This window comes from Talpa occidentalis, unplaced genomic scaffold (genome assembly GCF_014898055.3).
Source record: "Talpa occidentalis isolate TD23 unplaced genomic scaffold, MPIMG_talOcc4v2.1 talOcc4.11, whole genome shotgun sequence".
NCBI classification, from domain to species: domain Eukaryota; kingdom Metazoa; phylum Chordata; class Mammalia; order Eulipotyphla; family Talpidae; genus Talpa; species Talpa occidentalis.
Window position 1 is genome coordinate 101,376,905 of NW_023601104.1, and position 23,026 is coordinate 101,399,930.

A 23,026-nucleotide genomic window follows, 5' to 3' on the forward strand; every position below is an offset into this window, starting at 1 on the left:
CGCGCGGCCGGGGAGCGGGCGCTGCTGCCCGGGGCGGGACTGCGGGGCAGCCGAGCGGGAAAGGGGGGGCTCTGGGGACCTGCCTGTCCGCGCACACCTCGCTCCGCAGGGGGCGCCCGCGCCCCGGCCAGCCTGCCCCTCGCCGCGCGCCGCCCGCCGCCCGCCCCGGGCCGCGCGGGCCACCCCGGGGCCGCCCAGCCCGAGGGGCGCGACCCCGAAGGGCAGGGGGCGCGCGGAGGGGCGCTCACACCGGCAGGCCGAAACCCCGCTTTATTTCCGCATCGGCGACATCGGCGCCATCACAAAAATAAACTCTACAGGGCGGCGGGCGCGGCGAGGGCGAGGGCGCGGGCGCGCTCCGGGGGCGCGGCGGGCTCCCGCGGCAATAAGTTAGGAGCGCGGCGGCGGGCGGCGGGCGGCGGGCGGCGGCCTCACTTCTGGGCCGGCACCAGGTCGTCGATGGCCTGGCCCTGCTCCAGCCGCTGCTCCATCTCGATGAGCAGCTTCACGCCGTCCACCACCAGCTGCACCAGCTCCACCTCCGAGAAGCCCAGGCGGTCGGCGTTGGAGACGTCGAAGACCCCGCCCACGGCCGCCGTGTCCACGCCCCCTGCGGAGAGCGGGGTCAGCGCGGGCGGGGCGGGGGGGGGGGGCGGGCCGGGGGGCGGGGGGCCGGGGCGCCGGGGCCGCGCACCTGTGCCGCGCTTCTGCAGCCGCAGCCGCTTGAGCACCTCGGGGAACTTCTCGTGCTGGCCCAGGTGCGGCAGCTTGATGTGCACGCCCGCGCGCAGCCCGGTGCCCAGGTTGGAGGGGCAGGTGAGGATGTAGCCCAGGTGGGGGCTCCACATGAACTCGTAGTTCTTGGACTTGAAGAGCGTTTCAATCTGGGGGCGGATAAGGCGTGAGGGGCGGGCCCGAGACACCCCTGGCCGGGCCGCGGGAGAAGGGGGGCCGGAGCCCTGGGAGGGGCCCTGGGGTCGCGAGCCCGGGACCCCCCGGGCGGCCCGCGCCCCGCCTGACCTGGGTGAGGCCGTTGCAGAAGCGGGTGAACACCTCCTTCATGTTGCCCCCCTTCTGCATGGAGATGACGCGCAGGTGGTCCTCCTCGTTGATCCACACCAGGAAGGTCTTGAGGTCATTGTGCCTGGGGGCGCACGGTCAGGGCTCCCCCCTGCGCTGCGCAGGCACAGCCGGTGCAGGGGCCCCGCCCAGAGCCACCCCGCCCCGGCCCCGGGCGCCCTCGGGGGCTGGCAGGGAGACCCAGAAACCGCAGGAAGGTCCAAAGGGACAGGCCCGCGCGCCCCCGGCCGGGCAGCCCCGTGCGCCGAGCAGGGCGGGCCGGGCCCTCCTCGGGAAGCGCAGACTCTGGGCGCTCCAGCCGCATCTGCCCCCCCTGGGGCAGGAGCCCGCGAGCACCCCCGCCCCCCCAGGAAGCGCCTGCGTCACCGCACCTGGCAGCGTCCCGCGGGCGGGGGCGGAGGCGAGAAAGGAGGGAAAACAAGCGCCAGCTCCCCAGAGGGGTGCGCGCGGGGCGCCAGCGCGACCTGTCCCCACCCCGGGACCCCGACAGGCAGGGGCCGCCGGCCGCACCTGGCGGTCAAGGTCACCCGGAGGCCCGGGCGGCGCCAGCCCTGCCCCCGCCTCTCCCCGCAGCGGGCGGGGTGCGCGGGCGGGGTGCGGGGGGGGCCCGCGGGGACACGCACCAGATGCCGCGGGCGTCGGGCCAGTCGCGGGCCATGCCCGAGGCCAGGAGCAGCGGCGACACGGGCTTGTCGAAGAGGAAGTGGTCGTCGATGAGCTGCTGCTGCTCCGCCTCGGTCATGCTCTTGAGCGCGTAGTACCTGCCCGCCAGGTCGCCGTCCAGGCTGGACAGGGCTGCGGAGGGCGCGTCAGGGGGCGCCGCGCCCGGGCCCCCCGCCCCCCGCCCCGCCGCCGGCTGGGCCCGCGCGGCCCCCCGGGAACCCGACCGGCGTGCGCGAGGCCGGCGCCGCGGCCGGGGGGCCGGGGGACGGCGGGGCGCGGACCCTACCTTCCACCGCGAGCTTCTCGACGGCGCGGCGCTCCCCGCGGCTGCAGTGCGGGGGGAGGCAGAAGCCGCGGATGCTGCGGCCCGTGCGCACCCGCGAGCTCAGCACGTAGCTGGGGTCCAGGTCGTCGCCGCCCTGGGAGCCGAGGGGTGAGCGCCGGAGCCCCCGCCCGCCCCGCCCGCCCCGCGCCGCGCCCCGCCCCGCCCGCACCTGCAGGTTGTCGGGGTTCAGGTCGGTCTTGTGCTCGTCGCCCGGCTTGTAGCCGCCGTGCCGGTCCTCGATGATGGGGTCGAAGAGCTCCTTGAACACGTCGTACGACTCCTCGTCGCCCGCCACGCAGCCCACGGTCATGATGTAGGGGTGGCCTGCGGGGGGCGCGGGTGACGTCAGCGCGGGCCGGGCGCGCGCGGGCCGGGCGGGGCGGGCGGGCGCGCGTACCCGGGTTGTCCACGCCGGTCTGGATGACGTCGTCCAGCGTGAAGCCGCTCGGCGTGCTCCGGGCGCGCAGCTCCGCGTACAGCTCGGGGGTCAGCACCTTGGCCATGTGGTTGTTGTGGCCGCGCAGGTCGGGGAACTCGTCCTCGGCCGGGAAGCGCAGCTTCGCCGCGTTGTGGCTGCTGGAGAAGGGCATGGCGGCGGCCGCGGCTGCGGGGGCGCGGGGTCAGCGGGCGGCCCGGGCCGGGGCCGCCACCCCCGGGGTCCGCGGCCCGGGCGGCTCCGGGACGGGCCAAGGTCAGCGGGCCCCGCGGCGCGCGCCGGGACGCGCCGGCCCGGCCGGGACCCCCGCCCGCCGGCGCGCGCCCCGGGCGTCCGGCCCCGCGCGCCCCCCGCCGCCGCGCGCCCCCCGCCCCGGCCCTCGGGCCCACTCACCGGGCGTCCGGCGGGGCGGGGGCGCTCGGTCCTGGGCAAGTGCGGGAGCCGCGCAGGAGAACAGCAGCCGCTGGGCTTGGCCGCGGCTCTTAAGGGACGCCACGCGGGTCGCCCATTGGCCGCTATTTATAGCCCATTCATTCCATTGGCCCGCGCCGCGGGGCGGTGCCGCCGCTTTGTCCTCCGCCCGCAGCCCCCGAGGCCCCCCCGGGCCTCCCATCCCCGCTGTGCCCCGGCCGGGACCCCGAGCAGCCCACCTGGACACCGAAGCTGGACCCTCGGGCCCTTGGACCCCCTGGGGTTTGCGCGCGCGCGCGCGCGCGCGCGCGCACACACACACACTCAGCCTCCGGCGGGAAACTGAGGCCCGTGAGACGCCCCGCCTTGAGGACGCTGGGGCTCGCCTGCGCCCCATCCTTTCCTTCCCTTGTCCCGCCAGCCCCCGCGGTAGCCGCGGCCCCGGGGCCTGGCGAGAGGCCCCAGCGCTTCCGCAGCAGACTCTGCCCCCCCAAGCCCGCCGGGTCGGCGCTGGCCCGCAGCCGCCGACCTTCCTCAAGGTGCCCGCAGGCATCTCCCGGCGATCTTGGTGCAGAGCGAGCGCGAGGCGCAGTCTGGCTGCCGCCCTCCCTCCGGCGACCGGGTGCCCTGACCTTGGCCAGCCCCCCGGGCTCTGGTCTGTCTGAGCGGGAGACCCTGGGTCCAGCCCCTCCTGGTAGGTGCGAGAGCACAGCCCAGGGCGCCCGCCCTGACCCTCTCTTGGGGGACAGGTTTGTCTCCCCACCCCGCCCCCAAAGGCAAGCCCCAGAGACTCCCAGGAACCATGGGAGGAAACATAACAAACAAAAAGCATATGTGAAAGTAAAAAAAAAGAAACTAAAAACGGGGTTCCGCAAGCGAAAGGACAGCAACTGTCTCATCCCCCACCCCCAGCACACCCCGGCTGGCAAAACATGAAAGACCGACGCGGGCCAGCGCCGGCTGCGGGCTGGAATGTGGGGAGACAGGCGTTCACACGCTGCCGGCGACCATGGGTTGCTACATCGTCTCTGGAGAGCAGCCCCGCAGCGTTTATTAAAAACGGGGATGCTCGGCGACCCGCAGCCCCACCTCCAGGAGCCTCAGGCAGCACAGGCCGTTGGTCTCTCTCTGCCCGAGACCTGAGGGCACGCCTGGCTGTCCAACTCCCCAACGCCGCGCCCGTGCCGGGCCGGAGGGGGGAGGCCCTGCAGGCCGGCCCCAGGCGGCATAGTATGCAGCTGAGAACGCTCTGGCCCCTCGCGCCTGTCTGCGTGTTTTCATGCATGGACCGGGAAGTGCGCGTGCAACACAACCCCTCCCGTGACTGCGCGGGGAGCTCGCGGCGAGAGCCAGCACTGGGGGGGATGGGGCCAGGAGATGGGGAGGTGGGCGCTCCCGGGCGGGCGTCCCTTAGGAGAGGGCCCTGGAACAAGAGCAGAGGAGAGAAAGTCAGCAGCCTTGTGAGCACGGGGGGGGGGGGGGGGGGGGGGGGGGGGGGGGCGGGCTGGCCTGGCTACCCCGCGGGCACCGAAGAGGGGCTCCTGCCTCTTCCCTTGCCCGCCTGGGCGTGCTTTGACCTGTTGGGGTTTTTTAGACCAATAAAACGAGCCCAAGTATGAGGCAAATATGTGAAAAGGCAAGTGGCCTGGGCTGCCAGACAGCAGGTGTCCCTTAAGCCCAGGGTTCCTGCACCCCCGCCCCCAAAGCCCCTTCCCCGGATTTTAGAAGTATCTGCAGCTGCCCTCCCCGCCTCCCCCCACCGGCTCAAGTTTCTGTTTCTGGAAACTGCTGGCCTCGCAGAGCTCTCAGACCCGGCGGGGTGGGGGTTGCACCCAGAGCTTCCTCTTTGTCTTCAGCCTACAGAGCTGCTCCCGCGGCCTCCCCTCCCCCGCCCTCTAGCCACCCAGGGCCTGACCAGCTCAGGGGTGCAAGGAGGGAAGGACAGGTGTCCCTGTCCCTTCACAGCCCGGTCCCGACCGGAGGGGGCATCAGGAAGCCAGGCTGTCCTGCTCAGGGTCTGGCCAGGAAGGCTCAGCCTCCCAAGATGGGTCTTTTGTCCCTCCCTTGCACAAAAGCAGAGGGAAGAGCAGAAGGTGGGCAACAGAGGTGCCAGTTGAGAGGCAGGGCAACCCCACAACCCAGGAGCGTGGGGCCCTGTGCTCACATGACTGCAGGCCTGTCCTGGGAGCCCCCAGGTGGAGCCCGGCCTGGCCTCAAACAGCCCCAGGTGGTCAGAGCAGTGACGGGCGCAGGCCTGTGCTGTTGGGGGGGCTGGGTGGTCCCAGAGCAGGGGAAATCAGGAGGGGCCTGAAGGGTGCCAGCCTCTCTTCAAAAGCACAGCGCCCCCCGCAGACCAGCCCTCTCCGTGGGTGCTCCATGTTCCCCAAGGCCCACAGGAGCCGGTTTGGCGGCGTCAGGTGAAAGGCGGTGACATCACCCAGTCAGCCTGTGGTCCAAGTTCCTCAGAAATCATACCTGGCTACACATTAACCACCAGCCTCGAAGGAGGGTGGGGAGCACCCAGCCCCACAGGAGGGTGGGGAGCACCTGGCCCTGGAGGAGGGTGGGGCGCCTACAGTCCCATCCTGGCCTTTCATTACAGACCTGGGCCTGCTTAGCCAGGTGGGCCCCGCGCAGCGCTGACAGACTCCAGGCTGAGCAGGCAGAGGGGGCCAGGTGGGGGTCAGGGCCAGGCTCTAGGCAGGGAACCAGACCTGTCCTCAGAGCCCATAAGGGTGCCACCAGGGCAGGCAGGCATGGCCTCCTCCTGGTGCCCTGGTCCCGAGCTCTGCATGACCGGAAGGGGAAGCTGGTTGGGTCAGAAGAGGGGCAGGGGCTGCCCTTGGTTCGCTGAGCACAGTGGGGCAGGTGGCTGGGCTGGTCAGGAGGGGACCTCGTCACCTGATCATTTCTCCTTCCTACGTGTTCCCTTTATTTTTTTTTTAAAGATTTATTTATTTATGCATACAAGAGCTGGGGTACAGGCTGCAGGGAGTGAGAGGATTCACCCGAGACAGAGCTGGGAACAGAACAGGCAGACGGATTGAAGACACTGCTGAGGGGACCAGCGGGCGAGACAGGAGAGGGCTGCTGCGCCATTGGGACCCTCCCTGGCCGGCCCGGTTCAAACTCGTGCTGCAGAGGCTGCGGATTACCTCACAGTGCGGTGCCCAACCCCTTGCGCCACCAGGGAGGCCCGGAGATAGCGTGATAACGCTGTCTTAACCCCTGTGCCACCAGGGAGGCCGTGTTCCCTTAACCTTAACCCCGCGTGGGTTCTCTGGAGCCAGGTTCTCTGGTTTAAATCCCAGCCCCACTCTGGCCACGCTGGCTGCATGACCTTAGACAAATGACTTAACCTGAGTCTGTTTCCCCGCCTGGAAAGTGGTCCCTCCCTCACGGCCCGCGGGGCCTTACTGCCATGGCTCTGGTTAGGGGGGCTCCACCATCACACTCTGCCTTGGGCCAGGGCAATCACTGGGGCTGGGGGAGGCGGGTGGGGGCGTGAGGCTCCAGCTGAGGGCTGGGGCCAGCTCAGAGGGCGCAGAGGGGCAGCTCTGGGAAGGCTGCCTGAAGCGGGGGACACTGGAGGAGCGAGTCGGGCCCAGACGGCGCAAGTGGGAAGTCGGGACCGCAGGAAACCACCGCGGAGTCACCAAGTGCGGGAGTCCCAGCCGGCGGCCGGCCGGGCTGCGGGATGTCGAGCGGCGGGAGGGCCGGGAGGGCCGTGCCTGGCCTGGCCACTGCCTGGCGGCCGAGCCTGAGCAACCCGGGCCTGGGGGCGGCCTCGGCCTGCTGCCGGCCCCGGGCAAGGCCGGCCGGGCGGGGGCGGTGGGCCCGGGCGCAGGGCTCACGGGGCCGGTGGGCGGCAGCGGGCGCTGCCCCGCGCTCCGGGGGGGGGCCGGGACCCCGCGGCCGCGCTCCCGCCCACACCGCGCCGGGCCGGGCCGAACCCCTGGACGCGGGGAGGCGGGGCCCCGCCGAGGCCGCGCCCGCAGAGCCTTCCCGACGCGCCCCCGGCGCCTGCGGCCGGCCGGCCCGGGCACCCGCCGCCCCGCGTCCGCCGCCCCCCCGCCCCCCGGTCCCCCGGCCCCCCGGCCCCCCGGCCCCCCGGCCCGGGCCCAGGCAGGGCCGTCGCGGGGCCGCGGGCGCTCGCGGGCGGGGGCGGCGGCGGGCGGCGCGGGCCGTGACGTCATCGACGGGCGCCCGAGCCGGAAGCGCGAGCGCCGCGTCAGCCACGTGCGGGAGCGCGGAGCCGGGGGCGCGGGGCGCGGTGAGGCTCCGTGGGGGAGGTCGCCCCGGCCGCGCGCTCAGGCCTCCCAGCCCCCACGCCCGCCGCCCCCGCCCGGTCAGCCCGCGCGGGGCGAGAGGCCCGGCCTGGGGCGGCCTCGCGACCGCGCCTGCTCCCCTCAGGCAGCTGGAGCGGGGCGTCCGGCCGGAGAAGGGTGTGAGGGGCCAGGGCCTGCCCTCCTCGGACGGCCGCCCCCGCCCCCGCCAGGCCGCAGGCCCTGCGTCGGTGATGTGGGCTGCGGGCTCCAAAGGGCGGGCCCGGTGCAGCGCTGCCGGCTGCGTGTCGGGCCCCCCGGGACCCAGGGGCCCTGCCCGCCTCCCTGGCCTTACGTGCTCTTGCCCCGCACTTCCTCCCAGGTCCCGGCGCCCGCCAGCGCAGCACCATGAGCTTCGTGGGCTACGAGGAGCTGATCAAAGAGGGTGACACGGCCATCCTGTCCCTGGGCCACGGCGCAATGGTGGCCGTGCGCGTGCAGCGCGGGGCGCAGACCCAGACGCGGCACGGCGTCCTGCGGCACTCGGTGGACCTCATCGGCCGCCCCTTTGGTTCCAAGGTGACCTGTGGCCGGGGCGGCTGGGTGTATGTTCTGCACCCCACGCCGGAGCTCTGGACGCTGAACCTGCCGCACCGCACCCAGATCCTCTACTCCACCGACATTGCCCTGCTCACCATGATGCTGGAGCTCCGGCCCGGCTCTGTGGTCTGTGAGTCTGGTGAGTCCTCTGGCGCCCTGAGTTCCGAGAAACTGGCATGAAGGTGGAGGCCAGACCCAAGGCCCGGACAGCCTGCGGCCCCTTCCTGGAGACAGACTCCGCCACTCTCCTTGCTTTAGCAGAGTTTTTGAGGGGGGCTGACCACAGGGAACAGGGCAGAAGCTAGGAAGCTGTCCCCCAGCAAGAGTGATGGTGCTGGACCATCACCACCCCTAGGTAGTGAGCCACTGAGGGTCTCCCCCAGCCTGGCGCTGACCAAGGTGCTGACCGCCAATTCCTAGCCCTGTTGCAGAGAAAGGGTGGAGGCTGCCTGCCCCAGCAGCTGCTGACTGTGACCCGCGGGAGTCCTAGGCCAAGGCTCAGCCCTGCCCTGGACAGAGGCCGTGAGGTGCTCAGCCCCACCGGGTCCTCAGCCACCGTCGATGACCGTGAGCACCTGGCCGTTCAGGCTGGGGACTGGGCTTGGGTCATGGAGCTGGAGGCCAGCCAGCTCAGTCCTTGCACACTCACGTGCCCACTACAGGGACTGCAGGTCAGAGAGCAGTGGGACTGGGCAGAGTACAGCCCCTATGGGGCTGGTAGTGGGCCTTGGAACCAGCTCCAGCCTCCTGTTCCCCTGCACCTGTAACCTGTGCCTCAGCCCCCTAGGGCCTTGCTCCGCCCAGTGAAAGGAACATGACCAGTGGGCACGCCCTGAACCCCACTGATGCCAAATTCCCCTGTCGGAGCCGTGGGTCAGCCCTAAACCAGGCCTGGTTTCTGCTTTGTGGGGCACAGTTGGTCAGCGTCACTAGCCCAGGGCCTCTGGTTGCTGGGAGGCACCTGAACCAGGGCCTGGTGTGAAGGGTTCTCAAAGGTGCCTTCTCCAGTGGGCACAGCCAGGGGACCTTTCCTAGGAGGGGACACTGAGTTGTAAATGATCAGAAGGAGCCCGGGAGAGCAGTCTATCAAGGGAGAGCTGTACAAAGGTCCCGAGGCCAAGCTCGTGCCAGAGAGGGAGCGGAAGCGGGGAACGAGGTCGGGAAGACTGGGGTGGGGTGGGGGGTGGGAACCTGGCCCTAGTGGTAGATTGGATGGGGCGATGTCCATTCCAGGCCGGGCCCTGCGGGAGGGCAGCCCGGTGGGGGCTGAGGAGGGGTGGGCTGCACGCAGCTGAAAGGATCCAGAGACGACGTGGGGCGAGGGAGGAGCGAGTTGTGGCAAGTTGGTCCCTGTGTCAGGTCACAGGAGGCGAAGCACAGCAAGAGCAGGGCCGCGCCCTGTGTGGGTATGTGGTGGGCGCAGCCTGGGGTGCAGGGAGTGCAACGCCGGGGTGCAGGAGCTTGGGCCTGGCACGCGGAAGGAGGGTGGCAGCTCCCCAGGTCTGTGGCCTGTGCAGCCCGGCTTTGCTCCTGGCCCCTCTGCGGATCCCTCTGGGGCGCGGTCCCGCCTGACAGCGGTCCTGCCCCCACAGGCACGGGCAGCGGCTCTGTGTCCCACGCCATCATCCGCACCATTGCACCGACCGGCCACCTGCACACGGTGGAGTTCCACCAGCAGCGGGCTGAGAGGGCCAGGGAGGAGTTCCAGGAGCACCGCCTGGGCCGCTGGGTGACCGTGCGGAACCAGGACGTGTGTCGCAGTGGCTTTGGTGTGACCCATGTGGCGGACGCCGTCTTCCTGGACATCCCGTCGCCGTGGGAGGCCGTGGGCCACGCCTGGGACGCCCTCAAGGTGGAAGGTGTGTGGGGCTCGGGGGGTCTGAAGCCCAGCGGGGGCAGGAAGGGCAGCTGCCGGCAATGGCCTGGCCAGGGCCGGCAGCCTGAGGAGGGGCGGCTCAGGCGGCGGGAGCAGGAGTGGGGGGCACGGAGGGGGCGCCTGGTTTGGGGGCCGGGAAAGCTAGGAGAGGAGTCAGGCCTGGCCAGAGCCCCTGCTCCTTGGCCCGCCCTGCCGGCTCCCCGCCCCCACCCCAGAGGGGGAGATGGCTCAGGCCCCTGGGGAATGTGGCAGCCCCACCAGCCCCTTTTAGGGAAGACGCGGTGTGGAGGCGGGAGGTTGGCTCCCAGCCAGGGAGGCACTGGGTTTTTCCCTTTTCTGGAGAAGGAGCGGGCTCAGCGCAAGCAGCACCCCCCACCCCTCCCCACCCCCCCGCTGGAAGGTGCCCGGGGAAGGGCTGCCCGGGGACAGATGCCGGCCCGCTCCAGCAGCAGGGCAGCGACCGGGGGGCCCAGAGGGCTCCTGCCCAGCTCTCTGGCTTGGGCTCCTTCGAGCCTTGGTCTCTGCCCAGCTGGCCTGTGACCAGGTGGAGGGGAGGCTGGCTTCCCCCCACTTCTAGCCCCTCCTGCTTTGCCCCTGGACACTTGCGGGCCCTCCCTGCTCGGGGGACACCAGCAGGCCCAGCCCCTAGTCCCACGGAGGCAGAGCAGCCTGGTGACCTCCCTCCTGGTGCCTCGAGGCTGGCCCAGGAGCGCCTGGCCTCCCGCCCCTCCCCCGCGCCTCTGGCCTGGCCTGCTGCTCCGGGTCCGCAGGCTCCCCACTTCTTGGCCAGCCCGCTTTCGCTCTGGCCTGGCAGCGCGTGAGCCGGTGGCCCCCGGTTCAACAGACCCTGTGCTCTGCCGCGGCGGCCACCGGCGCCCCTGCCCGCCGGCATTAGCCTCTGGGCTGCGCCCCGCGGCAGGGGTGTCTCCTTCCCAGGTCCAGGGAGGCCCAGGCCTGGCCACCCCACCCTGCTTCCCTGCCCCTCCTAGCCAGGGGCCAGGCTGCCCCCCTTCTGGGAGGGCCCGGAAGGGACTGTCGCTCCCACCCCCGCCCGTCAGCTCCGCGCTCCTCAGAGTGGGCGCCCCTGTTCCCGGGAGCAGCGACAGCCTCTAATTTCCTGTGACGGCAGCGCCCCCGCCGCCTGTGGGCCCTTCCCGCCCCCGAGTTGCGCGCTCGGGCTGTTCTGAGCTGGAGTCGGGCAGCTGCCGGCCGCTCTGCCTGGCCCCACCTGGCTGCGGACCCTCGGCTGCCTCCTGCCACGGGGCGCAGAAGTGTGGGGCCCGGGAGGCCGGGGGAGTGGGCTCGGGCCGGCCTGAGAAAGGTGGGGGGGAGTTGGCTCCTCCCAGACCCCCGCTCTCTGCCCGAGGGCGCGGCCGGCCGGGGGAGGCCCAGCCCTGGCCCACGCTGCCCTGACCCCAGGCCCGCCCTGCCACCCTCAGGTGGGCGCCTCTGCTCCTTCTCGCCCTGCATCGAGCAGGTGCAGCGCACGTGCCAGGCGCTGGCGGCGCGCGGCTTCTCGGAGCTCAGCACGCTGGAGGTGCTGCCCCAGCTCTACCACGTGCGCACCGTCAGCCTGCCCCTGCCCGACCTGGGCGCCGGCCCCTGCCCCGACGCCGGCCCCTTCCGCAGCGGCACCCCCATGAAGGAGGCTGTGGGCCACACCGGCTACCTGACCTTTGCCACCAAGACCCCGGACTAGCCGCACCGCCGGAGCACTGGGCCTGGAGGCTCCGCCGCCGGACGCGCCTTGGACGCCGCCAACGCCTGCCCGTGGGCCGGCTGCGGATAGGAGGGCTGGGCTGGGGCCTCCCGGGCACAAGGAGAGGCCGTGGAGCGTGTCCTCTGCAGGCCGGCCCTCTGGGCAGCGAGGCCTGCCCACCCGTGACCGCCGTGCCCGGCGCTGCTGCTGCAGCCTGAGGCGTCGCCACCGCGCAGGCTCTTCACCCTGGCCAGGGGTGCGTCCAGGTTGCCCCCTCCCGGGAGCCCGGAGCAAAGACACAGCCGGGGCACTGCCGATGCCACATGGGGGTGTCCCCGCGCGCCCGCCTCCTGGAGGGACCGCAGCCTCAGCCCCCTGCCCCCCTTCTGCCCCTGGGCAGCACACACATCCTTACTGAGGGGAGCTCTCGGGGCCCTGCCAGGCCCGTCCCAGCCTGGGGATCCCCCTCCAGGGAGCCCTGGGCCTGTGGGTGGCTTGCGCCCTAGAGGTCCCCAGGGACACTGCCTTTGCTGTCGCCTCTTGAGGGGTGTCCCCGGGGTGCCAGGCTGAGCTCCCGCCATCTGGACAGAAATAAATGCTGTTGCCCCCACGCACTAACTGGTCCCCGTGCCCTGGAGGCCCACTGCTGCGCAGTGTCCGAGCTGACAGCTCCACACACAGCCTCCTGGCCCCGCTCCTGCCTCTTCCTGTCCCAGCGCAGGCGCCGCGGGGTCCGGACACCAGGACAACGGCCGGGACACAGTGGACAAAGGAGCGAGTGTGTGGCCACCCCCACTGGCCACAGAAAGGGCCGTTTGTCCCTGGGGAGGGCGAGGAGGGAGGGGAGAGAGTCTGTGTCCTGTCCCGGAGCCCAGCCCTTGCTGTGTCCGCCTGGCCCTCAGCCTAGCGTTCGCGGTGGGCTCCTGGGCTGCTGCACGCTCCCACGGCCCCAGCCCGTCGTCCCGCGACCACTGCCGGGTGTGCCTGGTGTGTTAGGGGGCCTCCAGACTGGCTCCAGCCAGTCTCCCTCACAGGACTGAGGGCTCCCTCCTGTCCATGCTCCTCCCTCTGCTGTCCCCTGAGGCCTGTGTCTACCCAGGGTCCCCAGAGTCTCTTGCCTCTCCCCTTCCAGAACCTGTCATGGCCTCTGGCCAAGGTCCTCACCTGGGGGAGGATTAGCCATAGGGACAGGCCTGGGGTTGTCACGTGGCACAGCTCTGCAGGGTTTGCAGGCCTTGAACTGCAGTTTTGCGTGACTTACTGGGCCTGTGCTTGGGTCGGTATGAACTGGAGGAGCAGCTGGAAGGCCCAGCCCCGGAGGGGCAGCTGGGGCGGGGTCATCAGGGGCAGGAGGCCTGGGTCTGCTCGTGAGCCCCTGGGGCTCCCCTAGGCCTCTGGCATCCATCCATTCCAGATCACCAGCTTGGCCTCAGCCTGGAGCCAGCAGCAAACTCCTGTGCATCCTTCAAAGCCCTGCTCGAAAAGTCCACTGTCAGCCCCATCCCCTGCTGGCAGGAGCACCCTGCTCAGCATCCTCTGCCCCTGCGTGTCCCAGGCAGGGCTGAGGTACCCATCCCGGCCCCAGCCCAGTGGTGCTGTGGGCAGAAGAGTGGGAGCGACGACACCCAGTTCTCCTGCTGGGCCTGCTGGCCCACAGTGCATGAGCCCCTTGGCAGGTCAGCGCCCGCTGCCGCCTCCAGCACAGGGGCTGGTCACAGGACAGGGAGTCACTGGAAGTTCCCTCCCTGCCCAGCCCCACACTCACCGCAGCCCTCAGTTTTTCCTTGGAAATTTCTTGCACGTGCCCCCCCCCCTTACAGTGCCCAGCAGCCTGTGCGGACCCTGGGGCAAGGAGCCACACCTGCTTCTGGGGCCCCAGGCCAGCGCCCCTCTGCCGTGTCTCCCAGACACCCCAGTGTTATCCACTTGGGCCTCGCCACCTGGAGGTCCTCCAGCTGGGAGCAGGGCCCAGCCCTGTGCCAACATAAACCCCACCCCGAAAGGTTTGGGGGTGGTGAGTGGAACTGGAGACACCAGACCCCTGGGGACTGCACCTTGTCTCGCAGAGGGGTGAGGAGGGTCCTCTGCCCCAGGAGGGCAGGGCAGGTGGCGGCCTTCCCCTCGCCCCGCTGTCTGGGTCTCCCACTGCCCCTTCAGCGCTCACTGACTTGCACCTCCTTTCTGCGCCCGCCTACCCTCCAGGCCTGAGGGCCCACAGGTGGGTGGTAGGAGGTGCCCAGGGAAACGCCGTCCTCCCCCCACTAGCCCATGAGCAGGTGGACAGGACTGTCCAGCATCCGGGCCGCTGCCTGTCTCCGCCAGAGCCACGCCCACCTATCAGACCCTGCCCCGGGCCCCCCCGCTTGCCAAAGCAAGAGGAAGTCCTATTGGGAGGAAGAATCATGGAGGGCTCCTCAGAGGCAGTGGCGTTGTGCTGTGTCCGGAGGGACTGTGGGGATTGAAGGAGCAGTAGAGAGCCCTGCGGCCGTCAGCTGGGCCCCACGCGGGACTCCTCCTCACGAGCCTGAGAACGCAGTGGAAGCCAGGGTAGAGGTGCGCATGGCGGCCCCTAGGCCCAGAGCAGGCCCTGCCGGCCCCGCCTGCAGGGCTGCTCTCTAGCCTGCCAGCGCGAGGGGGCGGGGAGCTGTGTGAGACCGTGAGCGTCCCTACACCTGCACCTCAGCTCACGGATCATCTCTGCGATTGTGATCAGGAGCGGGGGCTGCCACCGCCTCCAGGAAGGCCCCCTTCCCTGTTTAAGATCCAGGGCCAGAATTCTGGAGCCAGGTCTGGGTCCACCTGAGACATGTTCTTGGCGCTTTGCAATACTTGAAGTGTTTTTTGCATCTTCTGGGGCACTTGAGTAGTTTGTCAGGACAATGGGACGGTCGCCGCGCGTGCGGTTAGTTGTGTAATGACGCTGAAGGATGTCGCCTGGCCAGGCGCAGGCAGGCGTGGGGGGTGGCTGGTCAGGCCCACGGCTTTAGGCAGGTGCCTCTGCCAGCTCTCGCTGCTGTGTGGCTGCATAACAAGCACCCCCAAACCCAGAACTTCCTGACAGCAGTGGGTCCCTCCCTGGGGCCTGTGGCTGCTCTCGGCCACCCTTGGCCAGGCTGGCGCCGTGGGGGCCAAGCCCCTGCTTCTGCTTCTGCACCCCTGGCTGCGTGTGGTCCCGGGCACTGTCGGCTGGTGGGTCCCAGCCTGTGGGCACAAGGGGACCTGTGGGCACAAGGGGACCGGGGCTCACAGTCATGTCCGGGTGGGGGAGGAGCCTGCGCTGCAGGAAGGGGCGGCCTCTGCCCGTCCCCCCCAGCCCTCCCCACCCCCGGACCGAGCACCTGGGCCCGCAGCTGCCTCCCCACGCAGGCTGAGGGCGTTTCAAAGTCAGGCTGCCTCGGAAGCCGCGGTGCGGCAGGAGGGAATAGCGGCTCCCACCCGGCCCAGAATAGCTCAGAACTGGGTCACAGGCGCCGAGCGCTCCGGTCACAGCCTCAGCCTTTAGCCGGAATCAGCTCTTCCCGACACCTGTCCCTCCCGAGAGGGGCGGGCGCGGATTGAGAAGAAGCAGAGGAGGTGGAGGTGGGTCGGGAGGGGAGCCTGCTTCTCTCGCGGGGGGCATCCCCCCTCCTGTGCGTGGGGCCTGGGGGGCCTCCGCCCGCTTCCCCTCTGCTGACCCTGACCTCTCCGCCTCCATCCCTCCTGCCCACGCTGCTGCTCCCCCAACCCCCAGCCGCCCCAACCTGGAGCCAGGTGTGGGAGACACAGTGGGCACCCAGGTGCCGCTGGGGGTGGAGTAAAAACTTCATGTGTGCCAGGTCCAGCACTTGGCGGGAGCCCCGGCCCCTCCCAGCTCACCTTCAGTAGCTCAGGGTGGTGGGCTGCAGGTCCGGCGCCCCAGGGGTACAGAGACCAGTCACGTGTCCGGGGACACGTGTGGGCCTGGGGTCCCCCACTAATGCACACTTGGAGGAAGGAAGAAATCTTGGGGAACCTTTCACCTGAGTCGAAGTTCAGCCCTCCCACTCCCTGTCTCTGTTGCAATGTCACCAGAGAAACTCCCCGTCGTGGATTCGCCCCAGTGCCCCTGCCCCACTGCTCCCTGTGCCCTTCCCCCAGCCTGGGCATTGGCCCTCCATCTCCTGCCAGGACCCTGGGCTGGAGGGGCTCCCTGGGAGGGAGCCTGGGAGGGAAGACCCCCAGGGCCTGCTCTGCCACCACCTGACAGGGCCTGCTGCCACCAGCCCCTGCATCTCCAGGAGAGGGGAGTCTCACCCCACCCAGACCTCCTGCTGGGGAGCTGTGCCTTGGAAGCATTCCCCAGGGGATCTGAATGTTAAAGTCTGAGGAGCACTGTTTGGCTCATCTTTGTTCCCTTTGCCTCAGTCTCTAGGAGCTCGGAGGCAGAGCTGGGAGGCGGGCCCGGCGCTCCAGCTCACCTCCCACCCATCTCTTCCTGATATCTCACCCACCTTCCCCCAGAGTGATCTTGAGAGAACCGAGGTGGGCGGCCCACGTCCACGCTGTGACCTGGGTACGCTGTCACCAGGTGGAGGTGAGACCCATCCTCGCCAATACCCAGCCGCATGTCCCCGCGTTTCTGCTGCTGTGCTTCACTTCTTTAACCCCTGCACCCCCAAGAGGCAGTTGTCCCAGGGGACAGAGCACCCCTGAGCTTAGGCGACAGGGGTGTTTCTTGAAGCTGCAGTGGGTGACAAGCCATCCAGAGCCCGGGGGACCTCAAGGGAAAGGCAAGTCCCAGGCCTACTCCAGACCCGCTGAGTCGGAGCTGGTGAGGGGCTGCACGGTCCGCCAGAGGAGCCCAGTCTATCTCCAAACAGCTCTTTCCTCTTCTTGCTTAAATCCCACAAACACACCGTGGTGCTGGCCTCGGGCTGTGGGCTCCCCAGCAGCTCAGGCACTTGTGGGGAGCCTGCAGGCCGCACAGCTGGGGGCCGCTCCTCCTCTGGGTCCTGCAGGGGCCCGGGTGGGGGTGGGGCCGCCGTGCCAGGTCCTTGTTCCAAGGAGACAAACGTTTTATTTTACAGAAACGAGACAACCGGGGCGCCTGAAGCCTGGGGCCGGGGCGGGGGCGCGGGGGGCCGGGAGCCGGCCTGGGCGGTGGGAAGAGGCTTGGCCGCGAGTCTCTGCTCTTGCGCTCTTCGGCCTGTTCCCGGAAAAAGCTCGTTTGAAAAAAAAAAAAGGAAAAAGCTGGGAGCCGCGTCGGCCCGTGGAGACGCCGGCCTGGACGCCCTCGCGGGGCCTGGCTGCTCCTACCGACCGCCTCCCCAGGCCACCGGGCTCCCCCAGGTGGGACTCCTCCAGATCGGGGCTGTGGCAGGTGAGCGGGTGGCCGCAGTGGGGCCCGCCCCGCCCCGCCCAGGCGGCGCCTCCTGTGACCGGCGCGCCCTCGAAAGGTGACTAAACGGGGTGGGGGTGCCGAGGGAGACTGCGGGCGCCTGCGGGCAGCCACAGGGCAGGGCCAGCGTGTGGCGCTCGGGGGACCCTGGTGCGCCCTGCCGGGAGCCGGTCACTGCCGGGCACATGTGGGCTGCAGCTCGGCCACTGGACGCAGCCAGAGGCTCAGAGGGCTGAGGAATGCGGGAGCCCCAGGGCGGGGACAGTGGGGGTGTCAGAGGCTTGTTGCTAAGTGACAGGCACAATGGACATTCCAGGCGCCAGGCAGCAGGAAGGAGGAGACGGTTCTCAGCAGGAGGATGCACTGGGGCCCAGGTCGCCCCAGCCCCGCGGCATGCAGATGGCCTGGCTGCCCCCCACCTCGGCCCGCCCTCGCTGGCCAGGCGCCCCCAGGGCTGGGCACAGGGCCTGGCCCCCAGCCTCCTCCTGCCCCCCACTCCCGGCCCTGCCTTGGGAGCTTGCCAGCCCGGCCTCTAGGGCCATGTGCAAAACTCTCAGTACAGTTGAGAGGTTTGGGGGCACCCCGGTCCTCAGCCACACCCCAACTCTATCCCTAGCTCTGGGCTCAGCTCCCCCCAACTCCAGCCCATCCCGGCCTGGTGAGGCCGCTCTCCCCGGGCAGCAGCCACGTCCGGCCTGGCCTCTGCTTTGTGTTCTGCGCTGCAGCGCCCACTTCCCCCTCCGCGGGGAGACTGCTAAGCGGGTGGCGGGGGGGGGGGGGGGGGGGGGGGGGGGGGGGGGGGGGGAGGGAGCAGGCGGGCGGCGTGGAGACAAGTGCCCACTGCCGGTCACTGTCGCGCTGCTGGGGAGGCACGGGGCCCCGAGTGCTGCCCCCACTCCCGGGCCTGCCCCTTTGGGACGAAAAGGAAATCAGCCCCCACCCTCTGGGGACCTCTAGGCCGGCGGATGACCGGGGTCAGCAGGGGGCGGATGGGAGGAGACCGCCAGAGGACTGGGAGCAGCGGCAGGGGCAGGCACACCCTGTGTCCTGGGGCCCCACCCACAGCCTGACGGGCTCGGGGAGGGGGCCAGAGGCGGCTGCCTTCCCCACGGGGCGCCGAGGCGCTTCCTGGGAAGTTGACAGATGCATTTCCAAGGTGACCTTCAGCCTCAGCCCCTCCGCGGAGTAAGCCTCTCGCCGGGAACAGGCAGCTCATCTGCCGCCTCCGCTGTCGCTGTCGCTGTGGGCTCCAGGGCCCGCCACCCGGGCGTCCCGAGCCCACCCCTCAGCCCCATGCCCGCGCCGACCCCTACCCCCCACCCCGGGCGCCTGTGCCGGGCAAATGCCCCCCCACCGGCCGGGCCTGGGCTCGTGCAGCTCCAGGAGCAGCCAGGGCCATGAGCAGGGTGGGGACGGGCCCCCCAGGGCAGTTGGGGCCGGGCCTGAGAGCGGACTTTTGGACAAAGGATGCGTCCTCCTGCGCCTCGTTCCCCCCGCTGAGGAGCGGGGTGCCAAGGATGCCCAACTGGGCTGCAGGGGATTCTTGGGCAGTGCCCGGGCTGCCAGCCCCTCACTCAGCACCCGCCCAGCTCACAGGAGCTGGGGGCATGGGGCTGGGGGGGCTCCCTTGCTGCTGGCAACACCCCCAACACTTGCCCGGCACCCTGGGGACCGTCAGCTGACTATCCGCCAGGGTCGCCAGCCCACGCCTGCTCCCCGGGGGTGGAGCCTGCCTCTGGGGGTGCCGAGCTGTGGGAGCGAGGCTCCCCTCCCCTCCCCCACGCCGCATTCCCAGGAGGAAGTCCAGGCCTCACCGAGCTGAGCGGCCCCTGGGGTCTCTTCTAGGCTGGGAGCCGGACAAAGCAGCAGCTGCCAGCGGGGCGGAGGGGGCCCCCCCAGCGGCCTTTGTGCGCTGCGCCCCTCCTGGTGACCTCACCAAAGGCCAGAGAAGGGCCCTTTCTTCCCAAAGGCGACCGTTGGGAATCGCCTGGGGACAAAGCCGTCTCCAGGCGGGGGACCAGCAAGAGGTTGGGCCCCTCGTGGCATAAATTAAGGGGAGCTGGAGGGGGGGAGGGGACGGCAGCTGAAGCTGTGAGGGCACAGGCATTCTCAGAGGCGGGCGAGGGGATGGACATTGCCCACTCTGGGTCCTGGGCTGCTCCCTCGAGGCCTCGCTCCGTCCTCCGTCCCGCCTGCTCCACGCACAGAAGGGCCTGGGGCCGGCCTGGGGCAGCAGCAAGCCTGGGGTTGAGGCTGGTGGTGGGCTCCCAATCTCCAGAGTTGGGGGGTCACAGCCCCCAGAGCTGCCCTGCTGGACACACTGCCCATCTGCCCAGAGGGGAGCAGGGTTGGTCTGGGGAAACTGAGGCCACACAGCGGGCCTGGGTCAGCCACCTCCCGAGTCAGGTCAGGAAAACACTAGGCTTTCGCGTGTGGTGTTGGGTGACATCCAGCCCTGTGGGGCGAGGCCTTCCTGTCCCCGGGGCCGGGGTGCATAAGGCGCCTCACAGCCATGCTGGCCCCCGCGGCCCTCCCTCCCCAGGCTGCCTCTGCACCAGACACCAGCCCTGTGTGTTGCGTCGGGGTAACCCGTGGTGGCCGGGCGTGTGACATCTCAGTCTGCGTCCCGCCAGTCCAGGTCAGCCAGAGGCCCTCTGGACACCCGCTAAGTGCCCCTGATCTCCGCTGGTGGCTTGCTTAGGGCCCCGGGCACCGGTCCCCACTCCTGAGTGTTCCAGGACCCCAGGCCCGGGGGCTTCCCGCAGGAGGAGGCAGCAGTGGGCCAGGTGAGGCTGGGTCCGGGAGGTGGGCGAGTGGGCTGGTGCTGTCCCCAAAGCTGCGGGAACCAAGGTGTCCTTAAGACGGGAGCCAACCGGCTGCGGGTCTGGGGGTGACCCTGGCTGTGCTGAGTGTGAAGGACAGAGTTGGTGTCTGAGAGTGTCAAGGGCACCCCCCGGCCGTGGGCCTGGGCCATACAGGGTGTGGGGGGGAGGCCAGCAGCTTGGGGCGTGGTCTCGGGGCTCCTGCCACCCCCACCCTGCCAGACTCTGTCCTAGCCTGGGGGTCCTTGGTCTGAGGCCTTTGGTCAGGGTCACCAAGACCTCTCGGGCCCACGGTCACCCGGCAGCACAGAGTGTCCCCGAGATTTCCGGGGGTGGAAATTTCCCAAGCCCTTTCGAAGCCATTGAGCCCAGAGGTCAGTGGAGCAGGGGGGACTTAAGCCCCTGCTGGGTGCTAGCCAGGCCTGCACCCCCACCAAGGACCCCCAGTGATGGAGAGGCTCGGGTGAGGCCATGGATGAGGACGATGGCCTGGCCAGGTGTCCGTGCCGGGGGAGGGGTTGCAGGGAGGCTTCCAGGGCACGGTGCCCACAAAGGCCGGGTGCAAGGCCCCCAGGAGTCCCACGGCCCCACACCCTCCCGGAGCCGATGGCGCGGGGTGGGGGCGGAGTAAGTAGGCCAGTGCTTTGTGCCGTGTTGCCATGGCACCGCTCCAGAGCACGCAGGCTTCCTCTGGGCTCCGCTCCCAGGACACCCCGGGCCGCCGTGAGGCCCTCCCACCGCCAGGCCCGGCCCCGCTCCACCCGCCTCCCGCCTCCCACAAGCCGCGGGCGGGCGTGGCAGTGCCTCTGCCCTGCCATGTGATAGGCACAGACACGCATGCTCGCCCAGTGCACACAGACAGCACACGCGCAGTACACACGTGCAGGCGGAGACACATGCTTGCCCACATGCACCCTGCCCACAGCACACACGTGCACACAGCACACACGTGCACACAGCAGTGCATGCACACAGGCACACAGACTCGCCACGTGCGCAGACACACACGGCACACCCATGTGCACACATGCCCTTCTCCATGCACACTGCCACTGTGCACACAGCACACGTTTGTGCAATATGCCTGCCCACATGCACCCTGCACACACAGGCACACAGGACACATGCGCAGTCACAGGCAGCGCTCAGTGAGCCTGGGGGGCCCCAAGCCCCGCCACAGAGGCAGGTCTGCTGCCCGCTGGGCAGGCCTGGGCCCCTGGAACTTGATGCTGCTGCCGCGCCTGCCCTGCCCAGGCTTTGGACTCTGATGCCAGAACCGCGGCCTCCTGCCTGGTCCCCAGAGCACCGCAGCCAGGCAGCACAAAGGCCGGGTCCAGGCAGGTGACATCAAGGGTGGAGAATAGGGGTGTCTGTGGAGCCAGGTGACTCCTAGGTCTCTGAACCCCTGTTGATAAGGACCCTAGGGTGTCAGAGAGGGAGGCAGAGCAGGTGGCAGCCTGTTGAGGGGCCAGGTGGGGGAGTGGGGCAGCACCTGACCCCCCTGAGGACTATAGGGGCCTGAGACCTGCTGCCTCGGCCCCCTGTCTGACAGTAGGGGGCTGGCCAGGGGGTGCCAAGGACCCCAGAGCCTGCGCAGGTTCTGGTGTGGAAGAGCGGGGCACCCTTGCCACAGGCAGCCCCAGTGGGATCCCCGCTCCTGCCACAGTGGCTGGTTCCCGCGCGGCCTCCTGTCCTCTGGGGCGCCTGATCTCGTCTGTTGGCTCCCCAAGGCCCCCGGGGCAGGCCCTGAGCTCTTAGTATGCAGGCCTGAGCCGAGCTGGGGGCCAGCATGTCCCTCCTACTGTGTGCCCAGCTACCCCTGGCCCTTGGGACTGCGCTAGCGGGGGCTCAGGGGAGAAGAAGCAGAGGAAGGGGCTAGTCACCCAGAAGGCCAGGCCAGGCAGCCGGCCGGGGGGCCTGGGCAGGAGGGCCTGGTTCCTGGGCTACAGTGGCCAAAGCTTTGCCTTGGGCAGAGGCCAGTGCCACCAGGAGGTCAGGGTGGAGGCCAGGAGTAAAGGCCCCCCGCTGAGCCCTGGGCCACCCTCCAGGCCGCGGGGGGTGAGGGAGGCCCCCACTCTGCCACTGGCTGCTGTGGGCGGCAGGGCGCCAGCCTGAGGGCACGCTGCGCAGGGACAGGTGATTGCAGCCTTGGGCACCATCAGCTGAGCTGCCCTGGTGGGACTCCACAGTTCGCCAGGGCCTGACCCTGGGGGACCTGCGGGTGCTGCAGCCAGGGGACAGGGCACGGACGGGGCGGGAGCAGGCTGAGGGCGTTGGTTGGCTCCCGGGACTGTGGACCACGCTCCTCCCTTCGACTTCCTGCCTTAGTCCCCAGCCCAGGCACCCCAGCGGGGCCCACCGACTGAGGGTGGGGACCCCCAGCGCCTGCGGCCCTCTCATGCCAGAGCCTCGGTCCCGAGCCAGCAGGCGGCCCTGCTGGAAGCAGCGTCTGGCGCTGCTGAGCCTGGTGGCGCCACAGTCCCCGCAGGCAGGCGCGCTCCCCGCCCCTGGGCTTGGGGGGGCGGCCCGGGCCTGGGCCGCGCCCTCAACCCCGAGGGGCGGGACAGGAGCTGCCCGCCGGCAGGTCCCCATCCGGCGCGTGGTGGCGGCCGGGCCGTGCCTGGGCTCCGCACCGCCGGCGTCCACGCCGCCCGCGCTCCCCCCACCCCGCAGGTGCGTCCCCCGCGCCCCCCCGCAGGTGCGTCCACGCCGCCCGCGCCCCCCCGCAGGTGCGTCCCCCGCGCCCCGCGCCTCCCCCGCAGGTGCGTCCCCCGCGCCCCCCCCCGCAGGTGCGTCCACGCCGCCCGGGCCCCCCCCGCAGGTGCGTCCCCCGCGCCCCGCGCCTCCCCCGCAGGTGCGTCCCCCGCGCCCCGCGCCCCCCCCGCAGGTGCGTCCCCCGCGCCCCCCCCCGCAGGTGCGTCCCCCGCGGCCCAGCCCCTCCCGCGGCCCGGCCGGCGAACACGGGCTCGCGCGCCGCCTGGCGGCCGGCCGGGGCGGGCCGGGGCGGGCCGGGGCGGGCCGGGGCGGGCCGGGGCGGGCCGGGGCGGCCGGGGCGGCCTCCCAGGGCCGGGGGTCCTCCGACCTCGGGGGGCCCTGGGCGCGCCGGCCGGACCCTGGAGGGACATCGTGGCGGCGCCGCCGTGAGCTGGGCCTGCAGCCTCCTGGGGCGCCGGGCCCGAGGGCGCTCCGCTCTCGGGAGCCGGGAGTCCACACGGCACCCGGCGCACCCCCAGGTGCCCGCACCCCCCAGGCCCGGCGGGGCGCCCTGACGACTCTCCCGCCCCCCCCCCGAGCCGGGCGCCCCGCGGCGGCCCATCCAGCCGCCCCTCCTGAGCCCCCGCAGGCCAGCGGCAGACGAGGCCCCTCGCTGGGGAAGAGGGAAGCCCCCGGAGGAGAGGGGCGCGGGGACCTGGGGGCGCCATCGAGTGTCCCCGCCGGCCTGGGAGGCGCCGACTAGACCCGCCCGGACCAGCCCCCGCCGCCGCCCGGCTCC

General features: G+C 70.8%; 2 protein-coding genes across 3 annotated transcripts; one reads left to right on the forward strand and one right to left on the reverse strand.

Annotated features, from left to right (window-relative positions):
* Nucleotides 1-251: 251 nt before the first annotated feature.
* On the reverse strand, nucleotides 252-2,926 carry CKB (creatine kinase B). 2 transcript variants are annotated; one of them, XM_037502026.2, is made up of 8 exons: nucleotides 2,898-2,926; nucleotides 2,466-2,672; nucleotides 2,238-2,392; nucleotides 2,030-2,162; nucleotides 1,704-1,875; nucleotides 1,021-1,144; nucleotides 695-884; nucleotides 252-610 (listed from the first exon to the last, which is right to left on the reverse strand). In XM_037502026.2, the coding sequence occupies exons 2-8, from the start codon at nucleotides 2,656-2,658 to the stop codon at nucleotides 432-434; spliced, it is 1,146 nt and encodes a 381-aa protein (XP_037357923.1). In that variant the 5' UTR covers nucleotides 2,659-2,672; nucleotides 2,898-2,926; the 3' UTR covers nucleotides 252-431. The 2 variants fall into 2 exon arrangements, with proteins under 2 accessions (XP_037357923.1, XP_037357922.1); XM_037502025.2 differs by having other exon boundaries at nucleotides 2,030-2,392.
* A 4,234-nt stretch (nucleotides 2,927-7,160) lies between these two features.
* Nucleotides 7,161-12,162, forward strand: TRMT61A (tRNA methyltransferase 61A). The gene is made up of 4 exons (XM_037502027.2): nucleotides 7,161-7,188; nucleotides 7,563-7,919; nucleotides 9,373-9,639; nucleotides 11,096-12,162. The coding sequence occupies exons 2-4, from the start codon at nucleotides 7,589-7,591 to the stop codon at nucleotides 11,353-11,355; spliced, it is 858 nt and encodes a 285-aa protein (XP_037357924.1). The 5' UTR covers nucleotides 7,161-7,188; nucleotides 7,563-7,588; the 3' UTR covers nucleotides 11,356-12,162.
* The last annotated feature ends 10,864 nt before the right edge of the window (nucleotides 12,163-23,026 follow it).

Excerpts from the sequence above, each read along its gene's own strand:
- CKB (XM_037502025.2), bottom strand. The coding sequence starts at position 2,658 with ATGCCCTTCTCCAGCAGCCACAACGCGGCGAAGCTGCGCTTCCCGGCC. Across the intron at positions 1,145-1,703 it reads CCCGACGCCCGCGGCATCTG|GCACAATGACCTCAAGACCT; the intron begins GTGCGTGTCCCC and ends GTGCGCCCCCAG. Across the intron at positions 611-694 it reads GCTGCAGAAGCGCGGCACAG|GGGGCGTGGACACGGCGGCC; the intron begins GTGCGCGGCCCC and ends CGCTCTCCGCAG.
- TRMT61A (XM_037502027.2), top strand. The coding sequence starts at position 7,589 with ATGAGCTTCGTGGGCTACGAGGAGCTGATCAAAGAGGGTGACACGGCC. Across the intron at positions 7,920-9,372 it reads CTCTGTGGTCTGTGAGTCTG|GCACGGGCAGCGGCTCTGTG; the intron begins GTGAGTCCTCTG and ends CTGCCCCCACAG. Across the intron at positions 9,640-11,095 it reads GGACGCCCTCAAGGTGGAAG|GTGGGCGCCTCTGCTCCTTC; the intron begins GTGTGTGGGGCT and ends TGCCACCCTCAG.